This window comes from Harpia harpyja, chromosome 5 (genome assembly GCF_026419915.1).
Source record: "Harpia harpyja isolate bHarHar1 chromosome 5, bHarHar1 primary haplotype, whole genome shotgun sequence".
Classification (NCBI taxonomy): domain Eukaryota; kingdom Metazoa; phylum Chordata; class Aves; order Accipitriformes; family Accipitridae; genus Harpia; species Harpia harpyja.
In genome coordinates this window covers 56072722-56099991 of record NC_068944.1, presented here as the reverse complement: position 1 = coordinate 56099991, position 27270 = coordinate 56072722, and the positions used below count along the sequence as shown (strand labels likewise).

Here is a 27270-nt window from a genome sequence, read left to right as displayed (position 1 = left end):
CATATTGGGAAGGTAAAGATAGCTTATCTTTCATTTGAGATAATTTGCCTATAGTAGAGAATTTTTACACTTCCAAGTGACCAGCTACTGCCCAAACCTATATGGGAACTATCTTATGTTATTGTAAGATAATGTAATTGTGGTCCTCTAGTCCTTTCAAGTCTGTTTATAAATGAGGTAGGGTTTGTACAGAGACATTATGCTCTTATTAGCCAGCTGGTATAGCTGGAGGAAGAACGAAACTTTCAGATAGTTTGTTTTCCTGAAAGATTCTCTGTATTTTGTTGTGGCTTTTTTTTTTTCTTTGACAATATTGGATGATCTGATAAAAATTAGCATCTCTCATGCACAAAATAATAAAAGCCTCTGGGGTAGCACAAGTCAAGGGCAGAAGTCTCCAGCTCTTAAAAAGTAGTTCTGTGGGTATAGATCAAATAGTCTGTATGAATGTATTGGGAAGAGAAGACATCTGTAACCATACCTTATTTGTCCATGAGGTGTATAAGACCTAGCTGATAAGCTTAATACAATGCTACCTTTCTGGCTTGGAGCAGGAGCTCAGAAGTGGTAAGACTGTAAAAATGAGAAACCCATCAAAAGAGGTTGCTCACTTGGGCTGTCCTCTGCTGGCTGCATGGGCAAAGGCTTTGCCCTCACTGTGGGCCCTGAGGGCCATCAGGGAGGTGCTGTGTGGGTACCCCATGCCCTTTGTAGGTCATCATATCTTGCTGTCAAAACAAGAGAGCATTCAAAGCTCCTTGGAAACTATGAATACTTCTTTACTGATGTGAGCTTTCCTCTGGCTGTTTTGCAGCTGAGGCAGCTTTTTGGGAATGCTGTGCCTGCTTTCCCTCCAAAGTTTTACCTGGTAATGACCAAGTCGATGGCAGATGAGAGACGGTCTCAGCTGGAGCAGTACCTTCAGAATGGTAAGCTTGGCTATAACAACTTGATCAGCTTTTATATGTAGGGCTTAGACCTTTGAGGTTGTGTCTACAATTGTGACTGCAGGGTGCTTTACCTTCTATACTGAGCTGAGTAAGGGTGTATCTAAAAGGCTGGGGCTAAGTGTTGCAGCCCCGTCTTGTCTGTTGGTTCACTGGCTCTAGAACAGCAGCATATCGTATTTCTTTTATTTCTGAAGCGGCTGCCTTTCTGCAGTTTTCCCAAAATGTAAGGGTGTTTAGTTTCATACTAAACTAAAGCCAACTTGGCCTTCTGGTGTCAGCTGGTAGTCTGGCTGTTCCCTGCTCTTCCAGATCAGTGAGCTGAGCCACCCATTCCTGCTGCTTCAAAACTGCCAGAGCTGACACAGGGCCAGGTGTGAGAACTCATGGCTGGTGAGTAAGAGGGAGGCAAAAAAGACACGCACTTGGACTGGTAGAAGTGTAATATGGAACTGGGCTCTGCATAAACCTCTTCCCTTCAAGGGTTTCCAGGCAGACTTGTGAGAATTATAACAAGAGTTTGTAGAAAAATTAAATCTTGGGCGCAATGTGTTTTGGCATAAACCCGGTCTGCAGGATCCTTAGAATGCATCTTGTGAGTTTCAGGTAAGCCAAGAAATAAAAAAATATGACCATTTCAACTATCCATAAAGAAGGGTGTGTGAGGGGATAAGCTTAAAGAGGTTTTGTAGCCTCTGGCCTCAGATACTTTGTGACAAGACTTACAAAACAAACTCAAAATTAGTCTTTAAAATCTTTTTCACTTGGGTATTCAACAGTTCCTTTTAGAGTTACTGGCCATGAGTGACCATGGAGTTATGTGGCCAAGAACCTTACTGTAGTCTTGCTTTGGGAGAATAGCAACACTACATGTATTTTGCACTGTTCATAGCTTCAGCGATTTAACAACAGGCTAGCAAAGGTAGCTGCGCAGAAACCAAAGGATGAGTAAAACAGCACTGACAGTTTAACCTACAGTCATGTTATATACATCTTGTTTTTAGACATATTTTCCTGTTTTCCTCTTGTTTTACAGTTACTTTGGATTCAAATATTACCAATAGTGATGTCTTCATAGGTTTTTTCAGAAAGCTACAGCAGGTAAGTTTTGAATCTTTTAGCCAGATTTTGTTATATGAAAGAGTTGAAATATTATCCTACCTCCGGAGTTCAAGGCTTCCTTTGCTACCTTCCTTTGAGTTCTTAGCATATTGGTCTGTCTTGTAAAGCAGTGAGCTCCGATGACAGAGTGCTGTCTGTGGAGCCTGGCTGGCAATAATACTAGTATTGCTATTGTTGTGTCCATGTATGAGCTTGTTTCTCACATGAAAAGAACTATTTGCTTTGTTTTTATATGCTGTGGCATATCTGATGAATCTTTTGCCTCTAAACAGTTCCCAGAAGAGTCTTTGTGAGAGCTCAATAGAAGGATTACACACATTCTTGGATTTTGCAACTGTAAATGCTTTTTGGTAGTGTCAGTGCTTTGGACTGATAAGTGTATTGATGACTGCTGTGAAAATGTCGTGTTCTCTTATCTTACAGCTGTAGTGATGGGCAGAATCTGGCATGTATTTGGGTTGTTGCAACCTAGATGACTCTTGAAATCTGTTTTTATGTCATCCATGACATGTATGATCTTTCTTCGCAGTCTTGGAGCCTGGATAGCTCTTGCTTGTGTCTGACTGCTGCAAGGTGCCATATGTCCCTTTTCTTCCCTTACCTCCTCTCCAGCTGCCATTGTTCTTATGAGGATAGTAGTGTTTTGGAGCAGGTGGGTGCAGTATGACTCCAACAGTGTTTTCAGGAAGGGGATGCTGCTTTAGTTTTCTGGGAAGTGCTTGGCATGCTGCTGGTGCTGGTGTAACCACACTTGCAGTGAGCTGTTCTGAAGAGAGGGGATGTTTTGAAGGATAGAGTAAGAGTTTTGTGGCTCAAGAACTCTTCACTTGCTATGTGTGATTAAGGTATGTAAGGGGAGTTCAGAAAGGCTATAGAAAATGGTGTGAAGGAGTATTCCTAACAAATTCTAGAAAGGTTTTTCCTATATACTTTGTAAATAAAAAGGTAGTTTATTTACGGTCTCTTAAATTCAGACCTACTGAAGTGCTCAAGATAGTGAATCCCTTTCTGATTAGGGATTTCTTTTGAGAAACAGTCTCTTTCTAGTTCTGATCCAATGCCTGTTATAGCCCTACAGATAACTCCCGGCAATTACTGCTGAGTCTTAATTAGTCTTGATGAGACTGATAACAGGTCTGCTAAAGAAAGTTAAATCCATCAGGAAAACCTGCAGTTTGCCCTCAAACACTGCCAACTGACTTTTTTTGACAAAGTTCTGGCAGGAAATAGCTCTTCAAAATGCATGTTTGCAGTGTTTAAAGATGTCTTTTGGCATGCCAGTATTGTGGATTTCTCTTAACATACCATCAGAAATGATATTTTGTATTTAGGTTTTTCTTCACTGCAGGCCCTTTTCACCTTCACCTACAGGTGAAGAGGCATGACTTGATAAGTACATGTGTAATACTTGCTTGATATACGGGTTATGTACATATGTGTGTGTGCTTATTAAGGCATGTGATGACAGTGCTGCCAACAGCAGTTATTTTGTAGAGTTCAAAGTAGGCACTGAATTATACCTTAAATGTTAGTGCAAGGTCAATACCTTCTCAAGACTTAAATTAACCCAAATTTCTATTTTACAATACAATGGATTTTCATAGATGATGTTTAGGCTTTCTGCTTGGCAAAAACAGTAGTTCTCCAGCTTTTTTTGTTTAAAATTTAAACTTAAAATGATTGTGCTTACATAAATTACTGCTTCATAATACAAATAGCAGTAGTGCTTTATGTGTTCTTTCATGATGGTAAAGAACAAAATCTGAAGAGAGATCATGTAACTCTGTGAAAGACAGGAAGGCATCCACTGTCATTAGCTGTACACAGTGCCTTTAATTGGTGTAACTGATGGCTGAATAAGTATTCATTTTGGCTATTAAAGAATCTCATTCAACAAACTGGCTTTGTGCATGTTCTGGTATTTATTAGTATACTGTGACTTGTGAGATGTATTATGGCAGTGACAAAATTTCTGTAACAGCATTGAGACACATGGAGTGAAGTTCATCTTTAAAGCACCTCTGTACTGTTCTTTTGTTCTCTATTGTTAAAGATGTGTAGGCAGCACTTAGCATCCTACACATTGCTTAGGAGTGAAAACTGTTAGGGTTTCAGTGTTACTGCTACTTAGTGTTAGAAGCACGCATTACCCCACGCATTGGAAGAGGGATGATTAATGAAAGCTTCAAGAATAAAACATCATTAAAATGATGAAATAGCATGCTCCTTTTCTGTCAATGACATGGACTGGCTTTGACTTATCAGTCTTGGCTACCTGAAACCAGTTAGTGCACACCTGTACAAGCAACCTGCCAGCTAATGTGGGAGAAGTGGCAGAGTGGACTGCACTGCACTGCAGGTGGCAATGAATGGGAAGCAGTCAGCCACTTTTCTGCCACCACAGCTATTTATTGAGCACAGATCTGTCTGCAGGTAAAACCAGTGCAGCTTTTATAATAGAAACCTTCAGTTTCAATAGAATGAGTAGATAGGAAATCAGAGGTGAATGAGATTGCTAGGCTAGGGTTTTGGTTTTTTTTTTTTTTTTCTAAAAATGCTACTGCTGACTTTTTTCACCTTCACTTCTATCTTTATGAGAGAGAATAGAGCCGTCCTCTCAGGTAGTCTGCTAGTGCTTGCTTCATTTTCTTGACTTGTCTTAAAGACAGCAGTATTTAAGCTTTTAGCTGAAGATATTTGTATAGGTCACTGGCTAAAATAGAAGATGCAAAGGAAAAATCAAACTGAATTTAAGACCTTTTTGGTCCTTGTCCTGTGTTTTGCTTCTGAATGGGGTTGTGAAGGGTGTGCTGAGACCAGCACTCCCTGGAGTGGGAGTGCTGTGCAAGGACCGTGGCTTTACTGCATCTGCCTGACGGTGTTGAACGTGACTCATCTGTATCTGCACTCAGCATCACACCAACCAGCTATATCCCCCGATCATATCTAACAGGGCAAACTTTTGAAGTGGGGACAAGCCCATGCAGGTTAACCCTGCTTTCCAGGCCTCTGTTTTTGCTCAGCACCACCTTTACCTGTTGCATAGGTTGTTACAGTTTGCTCCTTGTAGCAGGCATGCTCTGGCTGTTTCCCTAGCAACCTAATCTCACGGGAGAAGTTGTCAGGGGACAGCAGGGCTCCTGACACATGGGGAAGCAGCTTGGCACAATGGATGCTTTGTTCAAAATGAACATTGCTGAAATATTTACCAACACTATCATGTAGCAGAGCTGAACAACCGAACCCATAACCTCCCTACCCTTCCACTCTTCCAAACTCTGCAAACTTGGCCAGTGACCAAGCTGGAGAGACAGATTCAGCATATGCCCTACTACCTCCAGCTCCTAAAGACAAATGGCACAGTTTTTGCAAGAAGTCATTAACGAGATGAGACTGTTGTGGCTGTGTTGCCTTCTCCTTTTTCATCAGGAGAAAGATAGTACGAGCAGGTACATACATCCCTATCAGTCTCATTTTAATGTGACTCATCTATATCCTCAAATGTAATCTGAGATCATGGTCTCTCTCTGTACTGGGCACCCATGGAGTAATGTGGTGTATTCAGGATGCAGTTGTGAGGACAGCCAGTCATTATGCATTTATGAATAAAATTGAGGCTGATTTCCTTGCAGCAGCGGAGGTTTGGAGTTGGTGATCTAGGAGGCTGACCTTTTCCAGTCTGTGTTGCTGGTAAACAGCAACTTTTAGCATGAGCAAAAGGATTCAGGTGTTGGCGAAAGGACAGATGAAAAGTTTGAGTGCTTGAGCAAAGCAAAGAGCAAAGCAAAGAGCAAACCAGTGCCTGATAACAGGCAAAAAGCAGTGTTCTCCTGTGGTCCTTCACCAAAGGACTCCGATGTAAGGTGGTTTTCCTTGCAAAGAGCAAGCATGAGCCCAAGGATTGAATGCTGTAAGAGAACTGTGGTGTGTATGCTATTGAGAGCGTAGGTAAAACATAACCCAGAAATCTGCAGGTGTTACCAGGAATCAAAGCTAGTCTGATCATGGGCTGCATTTTCTTGGATAGAGCCCCTGTCTCTGACCTCTGCTTTTCTGCACTTGCAATGCACTTACCATTTGTGCACGCAATGGAGGAATGCATGTTTGCAACATTTGTCTGTACTTACTTGCAGTAACTCAGAAATGTGTTTGGATGTGTATGTACGCAAACAGCAGTCAGGCTGAGTATCTGATTTCAGCACTGGTCTAAAAACGTTATTTCTTTCATACCAAACCAGGTTGGGTTTGTTATTTATGAACTTCTATTTCAAAAGTGCAGCTGGCCAGAAATCTGAATTTCATGTGGGAAGTTCCCATACTTGCAGATTTTTATTCTGTGCTGGCCAGGGGGCAAGGTTTCTGGCATAGAAAGTTCTGAAGAATTTTAATTGAAGGATGTCTGTTTTATTTTTATTTCAATGTTAAGATGCAATTCAGTCCCCTGACCTGCTGTTCTTTTCAAATAAGTTGTAATAAGGGCCTCTGTTCTCACCCTTTCTCCTTTTATGGCCCATGCTTCTTAGCTGAACAACAAATCCATTGAGAGCTTGCTGGGGGTTTGTATTGGTGTTGACCTCTTAAAACAAAATCACTTAATTTTAATTTTTCTAATGGAAAACTGGGAGCTAAAAAAAAAAGATACCCAGCTATCTTTTTTCCTGTGAGGGAACTATATAATAGGTATCTTTGGGGGGGGGGGGGGGGTGTTGTTTGTTTGGTTTTTTGTTGGGTTTGTGGTTTTGTTTTGTTGTTGGTTTGGCTTTTTTTTTTCTTTTTCAAAACTGTTCTTTTCATCAAAACCAAAAAATGAAGAAAATCCCTTACCAGCTCTGTATTATTCTGTATTCTTATATTAATGACTGAACTGTGCTTCAAGCTACTGGGGCAGGCAAGTGGGGAGTAGGCAGTAGTTCTAGATTTTTCAGGAGATTTTACCACAGCTAATAGTGACTGCATTAAGGGAAGATTCAAATAAGCAGTATTAAGGGATACAATGAAGTGTCCAATTCTAGTTACATAGCATGTTCCCTGAATTGAAGGAGCAAACGTGTAGGAAACAAAAAGTACTACTGAACATATACTGTTGCCAAAGCACAGGGGTTTTTTGATGTTGGTGCCTGTTTTGAGTAGATGAGACAATGACTCTACTGCTTTTTCCAAAACTAAAATAGCAGCCTGGGAGAAGATCTGAACTCTTCTGACTCACTGCTGCAAATTTCTTTCAGAAGTATTTTTCTGTCCATTTTGGAAGCGGTTGGGATTGCCATGTGCACTTACTAAGTGGATTATCGCTAACACTGATAAATGTTCTTCCCTTTGTATTTGTATTAAGTTATGCTGGATTCTCTTGTGTTGTTTTAGCGACTTGTCTGTATTTGTATTTCTTCACTTAACATTGTCTTCTGCCTTACAGACTGCACTGTTTCCTCCTTTTGTTTTTATGTAAGTAAATTTTTTTGGTCTCAACAATACTTTGCTGATAAGAGGCTAAACACAAATATTTATGACACTGAAGAATGTGTGGCGTTTCTGGCATGGACAGTTCTGCCTTCTGGGGTAAAAGCATGTGATAAAGGAGACAGGCCGGGGGGGGGGGGAAATCCCCAAAACCAACAGTTGAAGATAATTCTTATTTTTGGTTTGCTGTGTCATAGCCATATTAAAAGAACAGTAATCAAAAGTTGAAGATAAAAAAGTAGGGAATTTGTCCCCAAGACCATGAAGTGAAGCTGTGCCTGTAGTTCAGTAGGGTCAAATAAGATAAATTAAAGCAGTTTTAAAAAGAAGACTTTGGAAACTGCTGGTTTAAGTATTAAACAGTGATGCTTAATGTGACCATTCTAGATGGAACTGAGACTTTCTTTTCTCTAATACATCCTTTCTTGTAGTTCCTCAAATTAATCTGCCTACTAATATGTTGCATGATGTTCTTGGAGAACTCAAACTGCCTGGAAGTAGCTTGAAAGTTTGGATCATGCTTTTCTTCTTCCCCTCATCATTGCAGAGTAGTGAGGTGGCAAGTAGGGCAGGGTGCTGTGAGGTGTGACTCCCTTTGAGTGGCAGAAGGGTAAAGTGACCTTTGTGTCTCTGACCCTGGGCTGCCACAGTGGATGAGGTAGCCTGTACCCAGGCTGTGAAAGCTGCAGGAGCAGCAGTGAGGATCTGGCAGAAGTAGATGCATAAAGTCTTCCATGTCCTTTCCCTATGGAAGCTTCAGCATTAGCAGCCCGCACCCAGAAGTGCTTACTGCAGTGCATGAGCCTTTGCTCACTGATTTGCACTGCTGAGTCCTGGGTAGTAAACTGGCTATATAGTGATGTGCTTGCTCTTCGTCCAGAGTCAGTAATGTTACATGTCTTTATCTCATTCTGAAGTTTGCATCTCATGTTTGTTCCACATTTCACATACATTTTTATCACACGTGAAATGTTTCATACCAAAATATGTGTGCCAAAGGCATTTGTGAGGAAGTGTCTGCTACCTCCCGTTTGAGGAAAGTAGTAAAGTACTCTGGTAAGCACAGGAGGTGATCCTCAATGTAAGAGAAAGAGGTGCTTTTGTATCTCCACAGAAGCAAAGTAATGCTTATTTTAATTAAGAGAAGTGAATAGACCTGTCTCCTGGATAAGAAAGAAATTAGTTTGGGGGTAAAGATTAAATCTGTGTGGATCCCCAGAAGGGCTTCAGACAGGACATTTGCTAATGCCTTGAGAAGAGGTTTTCTTGTTCTTTAATATGTGCAAACAGACATGTAGGCATGCAGCTAGGTGAAATACTGGGTGTCAGTAAAATCTGTGGGAAGTCTGTTTAAATAAGAAAGATCGTTTCGATTTGGTTTTCCTCAAGACCTTTTTTCCCCACATATCATTCTACAAACTTTTTATAACATGTTCTTAATTAAGAGTTATTTCAAGGTAAGATCAAATGCAAACAAAAAGTGTTTTCTTCCACAACATCTAAAAATTAAGCCAGATTTATTGGAAAATGTGGTCTTCCTGACCCAAAAAAGTTACCAGTCTGAGCTGAGTTAGTTAACTGGAGTCATACATCCTAGCATGTTCTCCAGGGTACCCAAAGAGGGGTAATGGAGCACACAGCACAAATGTCAGCCCTGCCACCCTACTCTTGCTGACATCGTAGGAGTCAGGAGATGCTCCTATATACAGGCACCATGAAGACTCTGCAGCAAGATACCAAGAGTACTTGAAACCTAAGGGCTCCCAGGGAGTCTCCCATATCTTCCACCAGGCTAGCAAAGGTGGATTCAAGAAATTAAAACTTAATGTTGCATGTAGTATGTACAATTACAGCATTTTCCTCTACTATGAATCTCAAGTGAAGTACCTCTTCTTAATAAAAATGCCAGAAGGACCATTGCTGTCCTCTGATACAGGGCAGTCAACAGGAAGAGAAGCTGCAGGGATGAATTTCTGCCACCTCATCCAGATGCATCCCCAAGGGAGTTCTCAAACTAGTCTCCATCCTCTTGAAACAAGTAACTGACTTCTCATGCATAGCAAGGCATGGAGCTTTCTGAATTTGAGCTCAGGAAAGTCTTTTAGGGAAATGTAAAGTCTTGATAAAACCAGTGGAGAATACCCCATTCCTGTGTACTACCTCATTGTTAGAGATGTGTGCTTTAATTCTGGTCTGACTGTGTCTATCATCAGCTGACAGCCAATTGATCTGGCTTCTGTACTTTAGTTTTCCAGACTGCAAATCACCCCTTTCTTATGTCTAGACATAAGACAGTTCTCTGAGGTCACTTACTTGAGACTGTTTTCTCATGATCTAAATGCTTGCAGGTTTCTTCTTTATATCCCCTTTCCATTTGTGGTGGTTTTGAACCTTGGGCACTGGCACTGCACAGTATTCTAGTACCAGTGGCTCTGGTACATTAAGATACCATAGCCTCATTATTCTCACTGGAGGTTTTCCTATTTATAGGTATAGGGATGCATTTTTTCTCTTTCACAAGATTGTGGCTTTGAATATTGACATGCAGCAGTTTATCCACCTCCTCTTTTCGGAGTCTCTGCTTCCTAGGACAGTGACTGTATCGTTCCTACAGACACTGAGACTCTAGGTAACCTGTGCTCAGCTTAACATCGAAGTGACTCTAGGTAACCTGTGCTCAGCTTAACATCGAAGTGACCCTCCTCTAATTCTGCAGTATCTTCCCACCTGCTGTTCTGCATATGTTTGTTTTTTGTCATCTGCAAGCTTTAACAGTAATTTTAGTAACTTACTGTTTAGTAAAAAGTAATTGCAATTGTTTATTTTACTTGAGTAAACAGGGAAAAGGAGCATCAGCAACTTCAGAAGGGCTCCAGCAATATGGAAGGCAATAAAACTGTGTTCTGTTTTTACCTAACAGGATACATTTAAGATCCAAACCCAGAGAGCCTTTTTGGATGTTTACCTCGCTGATGGCAGCAATATTAGACTTGATATCCAGACATCGGACACTGCAGAAAGAATATTAGAGGTAACAGGTTTCTAGAATTGTGTTGAAATTTTCCATTTGTGAGAAGTGGGCAAAAATGAAGATCATTTCAGTCAGGAAAGCATAAAATTCCCTATCTGAAGACATACAAGAATATCTTCTGTGTTTTTTGAGGGGTTTATTGTACCAGGGGTGGGGTGGGGGGTGGAGGGTGTTGCTGATTTTGCAGATGAGGAAAATGATTCTTACATTTGTCCATAATTTACCTCTTCTTAATGTTACACACCATCTGCTTCTATGGCATTTGGCTGTCAAGTTCAGGTTTCCTTCATATGTGATAGAATCAGAAAATATATACTATTCCTTATGGGGACACATTCTTAATTAACCCCCTCTTTGGTTTAGCATAGTGTGGGTGAAAGTGCTTGAACACTGTAGTCAGAAATGGTCTAGTCTTGGCTTATGTCTTAGCTGGTGCACTACTGTTAAAACTTAGTGTGCAACTGATATGTTGTTTTTCTGTGTGCTTCTCATTTACTTGTTTTACATCTCTTGATGTTTGCTGTGAAACTGTGGGACTTCCTTTGCAGTATTGGCACAGTTCTAGCACTGTGGCTCTGGGATGTCCGTAACAGCTGTTGTAATACATACAGTAAATAATTGCCAGTTACATTTTGCAACTAGTAGCAACCAAATGTTGTTTACACAACTGGCTGGTTTGTGTTTGAAACTTTCAGCTAGGGTTCCTGTCTTATGCCAGGAAAGGAGGAGCAGCAGTGGCTCTGCATATTTTGTTGTGTATTTGCACATGTGTGTGCATGAGCAAGGCTGAAGCCTCTTCCTTGGTTGCTCCAGTTTCCTAATCTTAACAGCAATAGCAAAGCACAGACCTGCCAGATGGATACTCTTCTTTGTCATGGAAATCTGAAATTTCCTCTCATCATACAGAAAATTGTGTACTATATTTCTCTTGTGCCTTTGCAATCTGAGTTTGTGGAGGTAGTTCTCAGCTGGCCATAGGTACAAGCGAGCTAAACATGTATTTGCTCTCCTCCATCAAGCTGATGTGTTAGTCTGGCAGCAGAACACACAGTATGTGTGCACAGTTACCATGAGTTGGATAACACAGGGCAACCCCCTTGCTGGCTTTGTTCTGCCATGGGATTTGCACCACCTGAGGCAATGCTGGGACCAGTTCTTCCAGGGGAACGTAAGTGTCAGAGTTGGCCTTAGACCCTGCAACAGGAGACTTGTGGAGACAGAGTGGGGTGGGAAACGCTGAAGTCAAAAAGTGTTGGGGGTGGCAGGGAGATAGGAATTTTGACTTGGGGAGAGGGAAGGTAGGTGCTAGTAGGGTGGAAGAATTAAGGAGACATTTTTTAGATAGGAGACTTGCATAGAGACCTTGAGTAAAGAAAGGATTTGCTAATATACTTTTAAAAAATACTAATAATTTGGGCAGACAGTGGTGATGTTGCTTTGTATATTGCGTTTATATATATTTAATGTTTATGTGGCACTGTAAAGAAACAATAACATTTGAAATGCTGCAGACACCATTTCTTCTCTTGTGGACTTAAAGATGACGTAGGACTTTTAGGAACTATTTAGCTTTCATCATTGTAAATGTGCTACCACATTCACTGTTTTGCAGTGGAGGTAGATTTTGCAACCATCAGTCCCTGACATCCTGGTGCTCAGGCAGCATATACCAGGTTGTGCTTTGATCCAAGAAATAAAATAAGTCAAAATCCTACTGAATCAGAGATCTGTGTTTGACATTACTGGGAAATGCCATCTGGTACGCATAGTATTATGCTACTAAGGGATAACACGTTGAAGCTCAGTGGCTAATTTCTTAAAGTGATTTGTGGGCACTTCTTAGCACAGAGGCAGACAGAATGAAAGGTGGTGCTGCTAATATTCACTTTTTTGTCTTTTGTGTTTGGACTAACGGAAGAAATTTTCTTCCCATTATACCTGGTGTCTGAACTGAGTGTGAGTCAAGTGATTTTTATGCTCTGCTGCCCTCTCCGGTAACAGCCCTAAGATTAACAAGCATAAGGAAAACCTCATGGATGTGTGTTTTAATTAAAACTCAGAACAATTCTTCCTAACCTATATTTAGCTTGATGTCTACTTTTTTTCCATGCACAAAAACATGTCTGCTTTTTAAACCAGCTGATGCAGCTGGAGAAAACCCTTCTGAACTGTGGTGATGAGTGAATTTACAATGCTGTCACTGTGACACAGAGCTGGAAGTGTTTTGGGATTGGCACCCTTTGGAAGAAGAATGAAAACCAGTGCTTCCACCTTATGCTCAGGCAAAGAAAGTCCAACTTCTCCGACCAAAGCATGACAACTCTATCAGGTTGCATAATGTGCCAGATGAGCTATGACAGGAGTGTTCTCAGGGGTGGAGAGTTTTCTTAGGTTGCCACACCACTTTCCTGAGCGAACTCTGGAGATTATGGTCACCACAGAATTTAGGAATTCTCTGATGGCACTGTGCTCTTAGGTGATGGCTGCTTTAACCTGTGCTTTGATTTTTCAGGACCTAAAACAGAACAAGAAAATTGCCCCAGTCTGATTCAGTGGTTTCTGTGCTCACCTCTGCCTGATTTTTCTGTCCCTACTATCCCATTGTGCAGCTGTTCCTGCAAATAATTTCTGCATTTTTTTTGTTGGTGCTACTTCTGCCTTCTTTCAGAGAAGATGTAGAGGGGCCGCAGCAAGCTAAAAATAATCCAAATGTCAAGCTGGATAGGATTTTTCCTCCTTGTGCACTGTAAATCATGAAAGCTCAACAGAGCTCAAGCTGCTCTTGTCAGAAGCCTTCACGCAGAATTGTAGAACCCTACAAGTAAGACTGGTGCTTTCAGTAAAGGGGCAGGACTTCTAGATACTTCCTAGAACAACAAGAGAACTCTTATCAGCTTGGAAAATATACAAATCCTGTTTAAAAAAAAAAAAAGTATTTGTGATGCTCATGAGCAATGTTGTTAGCTCAAAGCACACAGTGTTCACTGTACAACAGGATTTGAGGATTTACTGGTGAAGATCTGGAATAACATGGCAGATGCCTTGTGTTAGAGGATACTTAAATGCATGGCAGAGCAGTAAACATTTTCTGTTTTATTACATTTTTATGTTCCTTTGAAACTTGTGAAACTCCTCACAAACTCAAATGCTGCAATATGGGAATGGTTATATTTGCTTTTAAATGGGCAGTTAAATGGGACATAAGGGAAAATTTAAAAACAATTAAGTTATGTTAAGAGGTATTGAACATTTCTTCCTTATTCATGCTGATGGATAGTTAAGCTTCTGACCTTCTTTGTTTTTAAAGGTTACATTGTGCAAGATGGGGCTGTCAAGAGAATTAATAAAATATTTTAGCTTATTTTTCTTTCAAGATCATGATGATGGAGCACTCTCTGGTAAGTTTTACAAGGTGCTTAACTTAGCCCTCCCTTGGATATATTTTTTTTTTTCTTGTTGGCTGCAGTGAATGAATCTGGAGTCTGAACAGAGCTTGCATGAGCCTGCTCAGGCCAAAAGACCCATCTGTCTGATAAACCCCCTCAAGCCCTCTCCCCACATGGCGTGGAAAGAGTGGTAGTGGGGAACAAAGTATGGCAAAGTGTGGTGCAGGAGTGAGACTTTCACATCTGAATATCATATCCCTTTCAGTTTACAAGACATGTAGCAACTTTACCACATGGGAACTATTGGGTGTATCTTCTGGGTAGGCATTTAATCAGATGGCTATACCTACCTAAAACAGTTCTTAATTTACATATCACATGCTGAGTTTAACAATGGGACAGGAAACTCTTTTGTTATATTTATAAACAACATCAGTGGCTTACTTTCCTTTATATCATGACATGTTTCCTTTCTTAACTGACAGAAACTTAAGTTTAACCATGATGGTACTGAGCAAGCTGTAACTCAGGGTTGTGAGTCTCTTTATGGTCATAAAATGTGAAGGGGCTTTTATGTCCTCATTGGTCTGCTGATGTCCTGTTTCCTATCTGGGCAAGTGTGTGGATGAGGCTGGATCCAGGCTAGGGACTGGGATAGGCTCAGGCCACATCAGGGAAGTGAACACGGTCTTTGCTGTTGTCTGGAGTAAAGTTAGGCGTTGTAGCCTCTTTGTGGGGTCTTGACAAGTCATTTAGCTTTTTTCAGTCCTCTCATTGGCATAAAGATGTTAATACTCTTCTGAATATTTTCAAGATGAAGGTCCAGTAGTAAACTCAGGCTTATTCAGTGGGGTAGGAACTTTACTGTCTGTGTCTATTTTATTTATTGTTCCCCTGACCCCTTCTCTCTGGCTGTGAAGGGTATCTCTGAGTACACAGAATCCCTGGCTGTTACCATGTCTCAAATATACCTGGATATAACACTTTTTATATACTCTTCTACTGCAGTTGCAGATGGATTTATTTTTGCCTTGTATTGTGATATAATGAGATACATGGGAGAACAGAAAAGTTTTTCAATTGATTACATTTCTATGCATCTTTGAGATTCCTCACAAATACATCAAGTCCAAATGTAACCCACAGTCCACTGCCAAAAAGTGTTTAGATGATCACGTGCTTAAAATCCCATGTTTAAGTGTTCTGTTGAATTGTGGTATTGGCTTAGAAATAAATGTTCACAGGTTTGGGCCTTTACACTTGTATTTTTTAAAAAGTGAGCAGGAAAGTAGTGAACTCTGAAGAGTGACATGCTTTTCTTGCTGTACATTAGTTATACTGCTCTTTTCTGGTGTTCTGTTCAAGAAAAGCACCAGTCCTGGAAGCTTGCATGCACACATCCTTTAAATGCAGAAACCTCTATCCTGCTTAGCTGTGTTTTGAGAGAAGAATATTCTATAAGAGCATAGTCTAAGGGAGCAGAGGTACTCTGTAAATAACAGAGCTATGTAAGTTTGGACTCGGAGAAGTGAGGAAGATAACTAACCTGTCACCTTACTTTACCCCAGAATTTATATTTAAGTTCTTTTTTTTTTTTTTTTTTTTTTCTCCAGAAGCACATTGCTAACCAGCACTAACTGATATATGAAAGTAGCTGGGCTATTTCACTAGATTTCACCAAATGTCTATGTGGTTTTTCTTCTTTTCCCAGTGGTGAAAAAAGTGGCAGAATTTGAACTTCCTTATGTGAGTCTTCAGAGCATGAAAGAGTTGCACTGTAAGCTTGGGATCAGAAAGTGGTGAGCAAGAAGCTTAAGAGAAACTACCAAGATCTATGACAACTGCCGTGAACAGAGAAAGAAATCCCTTGAATAACTTAATTACAAAGTCTTCAAGCCTCAGCAGCTTGACTGTTTTTCTCTGAGACCAATTTGTTATTGGAATTGACTGGTTTCTGTGGCCCTGCATGTTTTAAATTTTATCACTGTAGTATTCCTGAAGTGTCCGTTACTGCAGCTAGCTATTTATTCCCTCTCTCTTTCAGAATATATAGAGATGCTTTGTGGCTGCTTGCCTCCTAATTTTTATACCTGCATAATGCAGTAACCACGAATGGGAATATACCTGTAAACAATATAGAAGAGAACTTTGAGTTGAGTTGCAAGCTGCAACTCTGGGCAGAGATGGATTACTTTTTATTTGAAGTTCTCATTTCTATATACTAATACGTATAATACCTGAGGCCATAGCTTGAGCATTTCTTTTGGTAAGTGGCCTGGCTTAACCAGCAGAGCACTCTTCCCCTTTCATTTGCTTGCACCTTGGGCTTCTCCTCAGTTATGCTGGTAGAATTGTGTGTGCAGACATGGTGAACTGGACTGATGAGCTAACCCGGCTTAAAATAAGTTGCTGGCTGGTTTGGGAGCTTTTTTGTTTGGCTTTGCTGGCCTATTTTTGGCCAATCTTGTTTGCTGTGCAGCAAACAGTTGTGCTGACTTGTGGGTGAGGATAAACCCAGGGGACAGGGAGTCTGGTGCCAAAGTCCTGCTTGTCAACCAGTGCCCTGAGGGTGTAATTAGGCAGTATAGCTAAGCCGGTCTAATGGCTCACTGCTGTGGTTGTGGTCTGGTCTACCTCTCCCAACAATGAAAAAGAAAAAAGGGAATAGATTTTTGTATGCTTAGTGAGTTGTATTGGCTGCGTCAGATGAATGCTAGAGCAAGGACCGTGGTTGGGAGCAGAAGAGGAAGAACAGACTTTGCCTTTTGGTGGCAGCAAGCAAGGTTGCTTGGTTTGAAGCTACAAGAAACCTGTTGTTTGATGCTTGTAACTTGTCTGGTTTAAATCTACTGGGCTAGAGCTTGGCCTCTACAAAGCTTTCTCTGTTTCCCTATATGTGCCCTTATAAACTGCAGAACCTGGCAGTCTAATGAAAGAACTCTGTGGTTCTAAGCCATGACAGAGTGGCTGTCTGAGTAGATATTTCTCCATCTAGCACTGCTTCAAAGCACAGAGGTAGGAAATGTTGTTTGTGTGGAGGGTTGTTTGTGGGCTGCAGGAAGCATATCGCCTGTGCAGTGTGAGTAATACAGCTCTACTAGTCATGGAGCCTGTACTGCTTTGTTCATACTCTCATGTAGACTTACCCAAGCAAGCTGCTTTTAAATAAAATGGCTAAAGCTAGCTGTTGCAGCATGGCACTCAGATAACTGAATATTTAACTTGCTTTGCTGCTGTACTGATCTGATCCTGCAGCAGTTCTACAGTAGTTGGTACTGTAGCTAGCTAGCTTAAGGCTAGGTCTTGGATGTCAGCACTGCAGCATGGCAGTGGATGCTCTGAGAGTCTTACCAACTTTTATGTACACAAACCCTGAGTTGTTTGAGAAAAGGAGGAGGAAGGTTTTAGCTCTAAATTTTAACTGCTATGTTTGGTACCCCCAAAATCAAAGTGGAGAGATTGGATAACCTGACTTTAGTTTATTTCCATTCTGCTATAATGTATAAAGAATGAGTATAGTACACACTTCAAGGGCACAACTGTTTTTTGGTTCTTTTTTTTAATCTGGTAAGTAATGGGATCTTTCTGGGTTGTGCTCCCAACATGTTTAGCTGAAAAATCAAAATGCTGTATTTAGAAGCATATCTTCATATTTTATTACTTTTTTCCCTTGGCTTGGAAAAGGTATATGGATCCTTCTCTTGACACACTGCTGATGGATTGTAGAGCTTCACTGAATTTGCTATATATGCAGGTAAAACTGAAAGGTCTTTATAATTTTAAAAGTTAACTTTTCCACCTTAATTTCATTTTTTATACAAATTGTTGAAATGTTGGTAAATGGTTCCTGTTTAGCACTGCTTTGTTGTGCTTTTCTAAGTGTTGGGTATAGCTGTTGTTTATCGTGTTCTCTTTTTTTCCTTCAAACTCACATACTAGAGGTTCTAACTCATCTGTGTTTTGTTCATGGGAAAAGTATTGCACACAAATACGTAGGTATCCGTCCACTCTATTTTCAAGTGTATGTATGTATCTGTATGTCTCTAATATGTAGGCACTCTGCCATGATATGAGAGCATTTGGTTTCTGAACTGTAGGTATGTTGAGTTGTACTAGCTTTGGAAACTATTAATTCAGGAGGAAAGAACAGTACAGAGTGAACTTGTCCCAAAATCAAATGCCTTGTTTAAAAAAAAAAAAAAAAAAAAAAAGCTTTCTGTGTTTGTGTTTCTGAATGTTTGTGTGTGAAAGGAAATATATTTTTGATGACTTTTGTGCTATTTTTAAAAAAATCTTTTAAGGCAATCCAGGAAGTTAAGAGGAATTGGGTTAAACCGACAGAAGGGCAGATGCAGGAACTTGAATTTCTACAAGAAAATGCAAACAAAGCAAAGGTAAAATGGTATTTTAAAAACAATATGAACACATCAAAGGAGTGGTTTTTGAAGCAATGATACTAGAGGCTGTGACTTTAAAAATAGAGCATGGTTTTGTGGAGTGGTTTGAGCTAGAGACCCAGGTCTCCCATCTCCTGGTCAGATACTGAACCACCAAATAGAAAAGGAGGTTCCCTGCTAGCTTTTTAAAATATCCCAACAGAATGACTTGGATCCTAAGGGCTAGCAAGAAGTTTTTGACTGTGAATCCTACTCTATTTGCTGAGCTCGGGTGCAAAGGTTTGTCATCCAGTTTAGGAAATCGGATGGGAATTCAGACTGCTGGGACTGTTCTTCTCAGTATTTCTTACTGGTTAGTTTTATCTTTTCCCATCATCATATCTGATAAGTATCCAAAAGATCCAGCTCATCATATCCAGTGGGGGGGGGGGGGGAAAAATCAAGTTTCTAAGTCTGGACTGTGAGGGTTAGTCTCTGAATCAAGCATTGACAGACTGTGGTGAATCTGTGTCCTCCCAGAAGAAAGAGTATTAGGAATCTGAAAATTTGCTTTATAGCTGCCCCCCTCCCCCCACCCCTAGATTTCCCTTGCCTTTACAGCAGATTGCTTTTGTTCTGTCTTTTTTGGTGCAGTTCCTGGAGTTGATTCGAGAAGTGCGGTTCTATGGATATGTACGGCTTGATCCTTGCATTTGTGACTATCCAGAAGGTGGCTGCTCAGCTGACATCTATGTCGGCAATAACGAGATTAACTGCTGCATAAAACTGCCTATTAACCAAACCAAAGAGGTCAGCTTTAAAATCAACAGGTTAAGAAGTTGGCAGGTTACTTTTCTTGTAAGTACTTCACTGACTGCATATCTGAATTCACTTTCTCTTCATGAAAACTAAGGCTGTCAGGGAAGGGCAGGTCTGGGGAGAAGGGGGTGGTCTGTTTTAAATCCCTCCCATCTGCCTGTATTCCCCTCCAAACCTATCCTGAAACATATTCCCTTGGCAGCTTTTACAGCAGTAAACCATCTATCCTTACTCTGCTGTGTTTTTTCCCTTCCCTGGCATTCCATGTCATACTTTGCCTGCCCTTTTTCTTTCTTGTTGGAGGTAGGGTTGTCAGAGTTTTGTGTGGGAGCAAAAGAACTGCTTTAGCCAGCTTTATGCTTGTAAAGACTCCCCCTTCCTACCTCCCACTTGCTTCCTCCCCCAGGAGAAGTGTTCTGGTACAGCTCTTCAGCTTTTTTATTTATATGCTGTATAAATTAACCTGATTGACTAATTCTGATTTAAGGCTGAACACTTTAATGCTGGTTTTAGCTGTTTCTTCTGTTCATTGGCTGCTTTTTTGTTTTCCAGGGTGCTACAAAGGATGGCGAAGAAGACACTCTGGAGCTCAGGTTTGAGTACAATGATTCAGGCACATGGCAGTGGATAATTTTGTACACAAAACAGGTTAGTTCTCAGTCCTTTTAGGAAAGAATCAGTGTCAAATGTAATCGTACAGCCTCAGGGGATCTTTGAAAGTGGTTAGTCCATCTCTACCAGAGAGCAGTGGCTGTGCTTTCAAGCAGGTTAGCCTGGGGACAGAGTTATCTGGGGAAAAGCATTTGAGTTTCCAGTATAAGGGGAAGAGGTTTGTTTTGGGGGTTTTTGTTTTTTTGTGGTTTGTTTGGTTTGTTTTTTTTTCTCTCCATTGAAGAGAAATGTCTAGCACTCAGCAGTAAGCCTGGGATAGAGTGTGGAGTGGTGCCATTTATGTACTGGACCCAGTAACTATCAAAAATCATTAATCGGTCAGACCCTCCTAAGGTCAAGGGCTCCCATTTTCCACAATAAATCCTATTGTTCAAGTATAAATATACGCCATATTAACACAGGTTAATGGAGGGTGTGAATATGTGACATCATAAGTATTTTACATATAAATAATTCTTAAATAAGATTTTATAGGGTGCCATTCCTCCCACTATTTTCAGGCAGCTCTTTAAAGAGAAGGGTATTCAGGAATTCAAGTCATCCATCTGTGGTTATGCTGCCTAGCAAATAATCTAGCCTCTGCAGTATCAAAGACAGCACCAGTCTCAGTTTAGGTACGGAGCTTCTATAAAAAGTATAAAGCCTGTTTGTTATTCAAGTAAACTGCTTCTCTTGCCTCTGAGACCCACCCAGCAGCAGACAGGATTTTTCAAGTAAAATCAAAATGCTTAATTTCTCACACATGACTTCTGAATTCTGGTGTGATGATGCAGTTCACACAGCTATTTAGTAAGTGTTAATTTCCTGCCATGCTTAAGTTTTATGAGAACATGAGCCATAAGCTGTAAGCTTTCTAGTTTCTTTGCTGTTGGAGAACAAAAAAAACCCCTAGAATTGCCTGAGTATTAATTCTCCTGTGAAATCTGTTAGGGTTTGTACTTGATGTAGTGACTTGTTGATTAGACCTGTGTCCCACTTTTCTCAGAAGTGTGAGGAAGAGCTAAAGGCCAGAAATGTGCTGCTGTGTGGAAGAAACAAGGGTTTGATCCAAGAGCCCACTGCAGAAGATGGAAAGACTGGATGATTTGGAGCTTAGTCAGAGATAGGTGCCCCCTCCATCACTGATCTTGTAGGATATTTTGTCTTTGATTCATCTCTCGGTGCTTGACAGCATACCTGAGATGCTTCTTTTTTGGAGGGTAAGCAGTGAGGTGCATCTCCAGAGCGCAGTTCAGACCTTAACTTGGGCTGCATCATCCCAAAGAATTGTACATGCTCATTGGACAGCATAAGGAACTAAGAACAACTCCACTCCTCTCTGAGGTGCTTCTGCTAGTTACCTAATGTGGGATGAATGCATACTGCTCTGTTCACATTAGTTGCGCAAGATGCGACTGAGCTGGTCTACAAACAGTTGCAGCCATCTCATGTAACCACTAGGGCTTTGATTGTTGGCAGTGCTGAGTGCCTGTGAACTCCAGCTTGCTTCATTTGCTGAAGTGGTTTTGATGCTGATATTGCCACATTTGATTAACCTTACTTAGCCTTTGGTGTAATTTGGCAGCCTTTAAGGTAGGAGCCACAGACAACTAGAGAGAATAACTTGCCTTATAAAACTAGTGCCATGAGGGTTAGTCATGCTGAGGCTGGGCTTTAAGCAACTGCAGCTAGTTTGGTGCACTGTAAGGATGTTAAGCACAGAGTAAAATTAACTGAATCAGAGAGGTAATAGTTCAGTAGTTAGGGACTGTAATTTTCTGTTGGAGGAGGAATGGAAGAGTCAAGTACATATTTTAGTAGAAGAAATCAGAATGTTCTCTGGTTTATTCTGTTTAGGCCTTTTTGCTCAGTAGCTGCTTGAAGAAAATGATATCAGAACAGATGATGAAGGCATCCAAAGAAGGCCAAGAAATGGTGAGCATGTGTGTGTGTTGGTATGAGAATTTGTATTTAAAAGAAATAAGCCTGCTACTCTATCATTCTTTCAAATGTGCTGAGAGAAGTCCTACTGAGGAAAAGGATCTTGCATGTTCCAACATTTCAGTACAAAATTAATTGACTAAAAAGTACATCTTTGCTCAGTTTTACTGAAATAATATTCTGAATGTTAAAGATGGTTTATCATTGCAGTTTTAATGTGTTTTGCATTCTCTCTCCTTGGCTTCAATTTTTGCTGTGTGTGATAAAGAATATCTATGGCATAATTTTTATATGTTCTGTACTACCCTGTTGTATCCATTTCTGGCTTTCACTTTTTCCCCACTTCACTTGCTTGCTCCATCTGCTGCAATGTTAGACCAATTTGAGATCTGTGACACTCACACTGAGAAACTTTTTGGTTTTAAATAGAAGTGTTAATAAAATAAAAATCTGATTTGTAGCTAAAATATTTATGCTGTCTTTCGTGTAGGCCTTTAAGGATGAAAGTAATATTTTTAAAAATAATTTCCAGCCTTAATAAAGCTTTTATTTAACCTTGTGATATCTAAAGACTTGGAATGTCTGCTAAGTGAAAACTTCTGAAGAGAAAAAAGGAAAGGAACATGTGTGATCTTCTAGACCCACACTGCTTACAGTGAGCAATGAGGCAATGAACAGCATGTTATTTCATAGCGTTAAACTATAAGCAGTTCAGAAGAAAAGACCAATTTTAATTTTGGGAAAGATTTGGCCTCTTTCATTCTAAGTTTATTTGCAATGGAAATACAGTAAACCTTTAATTATGAAGATGAGCATTCATTACTTAAATATTCAGCTATGGATAGTACTCAGGTAGCTTGGACTAAAAAAGAATTATGAGAGAAGGGTAACTATGCCAGTTCATGTCCTACACTGTTTCTGCTGGGTTTAACTGAATGCTGATTTGCTGAGCATATTTTGCTAGAGTACTTGGGGGAACATTTAAGCTTATTGTAAGTTTAAATTTTTCAATCTATTTAGGAGATCGAGATGCCTAAATCCACAAAAAATAGTAAGAAATCCAGCATCCAACAAAAGCAGGTTAGTGAGTGAGAAATCGTCTCCAAAAAGTAAATACAGTGTGTCTTGCTTGCTAGTGGTGTTTAGCCCAGCCTCTGTTTTTCTGGTTAGGGAGACTCCTTATAAATTTAATGGGAACTTCTTTGGGTGGGAAAAGGAGATAAACTTGAATTTTGGGAAGAAGAGGAGGGCAAGAAACATGTCTGAAAGAAAATTTTATTTTAGTTTGATGGGTTTAATGACAACTTGCTTCATTTTATTTGCTTTCCGCAAGTGTTTCTGAGACATTTGAAGTTTACAGAAAGCCAGAATATATACAGAGATCAAGTGTGTATATTCACATGCAGCTGCTGATGTAGTTTACAGACTTGTACTTGGATTCTGCACTGGGATTGTTTATACATTCATTATTCCCTGTAGCTGGGAGTTGTACCCATTTGGAAAATCTGACGTGTTACGTATCTATGCATATACATTCCTATCATGTAAAAGAGAGAAATTTTCTGGAATCAGTATCCATAGCTAATAGTTCCTGAATAGCTAAATGGCTAAAAGATGTTGCTTTTCCAACTCATTTGTTGAATATGAGATAATAAATAAATGGAAAGGGAATAACGTAAAGTGAATTAAAATAAATACCTCTATTACACTGTATGATTGGCCAAAGGAGAAATATTTCTAAAAGAGAAAAACAAAATCTAATCTGAATTCAAAAAAAAGTAATGTTGCTGTATCTTCAAAACCAGCATAAAACCTATCACTAACTGCTCTTCCATAAGCAAATTGATTAGCCTGTGTGATGGGTTTTGTTGCCCCTTTCTTTGAAGTGCTCTGTATTTGTCACTGCTGGAGACAAGATGCTAGGTTAGGTGTGGCCTTCAGCATTCTCAAATAAGTTGGCAATGATAATAAGGGAGACAACATTTTCTGAATAGACTTGCATCTGTGATGAAGACTGAAGGATGCAGTTCAGTGGCCTTGCTGTGGTACAACTTAAGCAAGGACTAAGTTGTATGGCACTCTGGGCTTGAGGCAATTGTTCCAACCTGACCATACTTTAAAATACCTCCTTGACTGTGAGCCTTTGGAGCAAGGTGGACTGTGAACGCTCCCTCTGAATTTTTGTGAGGAGAGCAGCCTTGGACAGGGCAACGTAAAACCACTAAGCTTATCAGCTGTGTCTTGCTGGTGCAGTGTCTGGCTGCTGCTATGAAACTCGGTGAACTAAGAAAATTACAGCTGATAATTAGAATGGAGTTGTTAAAGCAAGCCAAGGTATGCTGTTGTGTTAAGCAGTGATAGTATGCCTCATTTTATACAGCAAGTTTGAAGTGGTTTAGGTCTTCATGCACCAAGCTGTGTTATTAGACAGAGAATTAATATAATGCTTTCCTAGCTTCTAAATGCTGTGATTGCAATACTAAGGTTAAGGCTTCCCTTTCCTATTCCTCTATTTCTCTTTGCAAGATGCTTGAAAAATGTATTAAAAGTTTATCTTTGTACATTCTCATTTGAAAAAGTGTTGTTTGACTTGGGTCTTTATAATTTTGCCATTAGTATCCCCAAGAGTCTTACAAGTCTTTGCTCCGAGTTGGTGGAAAGTTTAACTGACTGCTGTCCAAAGACTCTGAACACTTACACCAAATATTTTTTGCTGACTCACGAGAAGAAAAACTTTGGTTTTCTTTATGAAAAACTTTGCTTTTCTTTATGATCCTGTAGGAGTATACTGATACTACTAGATCAACATAACGGCCTGTAAATTCTTGTTTGAATAGACAATCTAATGCAGCAGGAAGATTTAGCAGGAAAATCAAGAACAACCTTTTGAACTGGGATAAAAATTATTTAACTAGTATGCAATAGGTGGACTTTGCAGATAGTGAGGCTGTGCTGTAGAATGTGCCTGCATCTAGGCAATTTTGCTGTTATGTCTTTTAGAAATCTTGAAAAAAGAGGTATGAAATAACTTCTACAGAGATAATCTATGCAAAATTTGCTTCTAGTTCCCTAGTGCCTTAATGGTGTTGCGGCATGGTTGCCCTAGCTTTGTGATGGACACTTTTAGTAGGGTTTTTCAGGGCGTTTGCTTTACATATATATCAAAATACCATGTTGCGAGAGGCAAAAGGAAAATCTGTGCCATAAATTTTCCTAGCACAACAGAAAACTGCAGATACATGCAATGGAATGGTATAGTTTGCCTGCTTACACCTTGGGTGCTTATAGTTCACCTGCTTATACCTGGCGGGTGATGTGGTGTTAGGAAGTTTCAGACAGTACATGGTACCCTTTACGAAAAGTAAACTTGAAAGGTATAATTTATGCAGGTGTTATGGTTAAAGTTAAGAACATGTGATTAACAGTAGTCAATGTAATTTGGAAGGCCTGGTAGGCAGTTAAAGTAGCTGTACATATGTCCCTGTGGCCACTATAATGCCAAATAACATTGAAGTTAGCACATTTGGAACTGCCATTCAATCTGCAACACATTTAGTATATTGCAGTAAACCTTAAGAGCAGAAACAACTGTGCTTGTGTCCTATTCCAGCAGGAGAAAAAACCAAAAAACTGTTCTCTCTGAAATGCCAACAAAAAGAGATCAACCACTGCACCTGAACAGTATCATGTCAGATTTTCTAGCTTATGTTTGTATCTACTTAATAATTATTGAAATGCATATACTCTTTTAACTGTTTATTTGTTTCACTGCAGGTAGTTCATTCGGGTTTTATATCGAGGAAAAGATTTTTGGTTAGGCCAAATGAAGAGGACTGTGTATTTGAGAAAATAAGAGAAGAGGACCTGTGATAATTTATTTCAGATACTGTCTGTCAAAATGAATCGTCTGGGTACAATAAACCCATTGTTGAAACCTTGAATTATAAGGGCAACCCCCCCCCCCCCTTCAGTGTAATAACTTGCCTTTGCAGTGTTCTTTATAGTATTTGCAGCTCTCATGAACCAGTTTGAATGGGTGCTGAGAGTCTGGAGATGTCTTGCATACGTGGGGTTTTTTTGGCTTTTTTTCCCCCCAGACTGAAGTTGTTGGGGTGGAAAGGGGAGGGTTAATCAGAAACGGTGCTATGATGTTACAGGAGGAAAGAGTATTGACATATCAGTTCATAATGTTTTTGTGAGTATTGGTGCAGTTAGTGTGATGGCTGAGCAGGCTATTGCCACCTAGACACTGTCTGGAAAAGGCACATATTTGCTACAATCATTCCCCTCACTAGGACCAGTCATTCCTTTCAGCCAGAACAGACTGTTGTGGTGCCCTTATTGTGCTGCCCTTATTGTGCTGCTGAGATACCATCAGTGCTGATTCAAAAGCTACCAGGCTTTGGAGAGTGAAGGTATTCGCGTGCTCTCTGGCACAGCAGCGGCTAGGGCTATCAGTTGAATGTATGTAACTGTGCATCAGAAGTTGAGCTGTTTCATACTGATGACACTGGGGTAAGCAAGTCCCTGATGCAGGCATGCTGTTAACCACATCACTAAGTCATTTGCTACTACAAGAAGACTAAAGTGCCTAAACCATGATACTCCATACCAGGCTTGAAGGATCTTCGATTCTTCTTACTGTCCTTGCTTTGAAAGGCAGGATCAGGTGTGAGAACTGAAGGAAAGTAAGTGAAAATCAAGAAAGCCCCACTAATATTTTTGGGGAAGTCAAATAACTTCACCTCCCCTCCCTTTTTTTTTTCTTTTATACATTTTTCCCATTTACTTACACCAGGAGAACCTTGGTGCTGAAGAGACCTGGGGTGCAGAGGAACTGTACTCTTGCCTGAATTTTTAGCTTGCTGATTTTGTGGTGCTAAGGGGACAGCACACACAGCAGTGTCAAAAATAAAGCTCCCCTGAGAGGCGGAGTTTTGACAACCTCGCGGCGTTTCCTTTGTTTAACGAAAAAACAGTCGACTTCAAATTTTTGACTTTTTTTTCCCCTGTAAGTCAGAGGCTTGATTCTTTTCATTAAAGCTGCTGCCCCTTCTCCTCCAGCCGCGTAGTTGTCCTGCCTCTCCGCTGGCTATCACCGCATGCCGGTCCGTCCCCTTCCTGCGCCTCTCTCTCGCCCTTCGGTCCCGCCTCGGCCGAGGCTGCGGGCCTGCCCCGGGCTGGGCTGAAGGCCCCGTTACAGCCCGCGGCCGCCAGCGCTGAAGCGCCTCCGCTGCCCTCCCTCTGCCTGCAGAATTTATTTCCCCGCTGCTGCTGGAGGCCTTCTACCCACCAGCTGGGGAAATGATTCAAAACACAGAAGCAGGGTTGTAAACAGCTTCCTTTCGGAGCCGGAGGAGGCCGCGCCTCACCCCACCCGGCTGCGGGCAGGCGGCAGCCCTGTGAGGAGCGGCGTCCTTCCCCCGGCCGGGGACGGCCCCAGGGGGGCGCTGGGCGGGCAGGCTGTGCCGCGCCTCCACCGCCGGCCCGGGTCAGCGCTTGCCGGGAAGGCGGCCCGGCCTCGCTCGGTGGGAGCGGCG

General features: G+C 40.8%; 1 protein-coding gene across 6 annotated transcripts in view; it reads left to right on the top strand.

The window, feature by feature from the left end:
* Positions 1-27270, top strand: part of SNX31 (sorting nexin 31) — a 46189-nt gene that overhangs the window by 6092 nt on the left and 12827 nt on the right. For 2 of the 6 annotated variants that reach the window (XM_052788625.1, XM_052788623.1), the window contains exons 3-14: positions 815-929; positions 1984-2048; positions 10447-10557; positions 13865-13955; positions 15655-15742; positions 17628-17697; positions 18245-18337; positions 18974-19177; positions 19691-19786; positions 21647-21724; positions 22751-22814; positions 25509-25671. In XM_052788625.1, the coding sequence (XP_052644585.1) occupies positions 815-929; positions 1984-2048; positions 10447-10557; positions 13865-13955; positions 15655-15742; positions 17628-17697; positions 18245-18337; positions 18974-19177; positions 19691-19786; positions 21647-21724; positions 22751-22814; positions 25509-25600 (1167 nt within the window). In that variant the 3' untranslated portion in view covers positions 25601-25671. The other 4 variants (XM_052788622.1, XM_052788627.1, XM_052788626.1 and 1 more) reach the window with 4 other exon arrangements.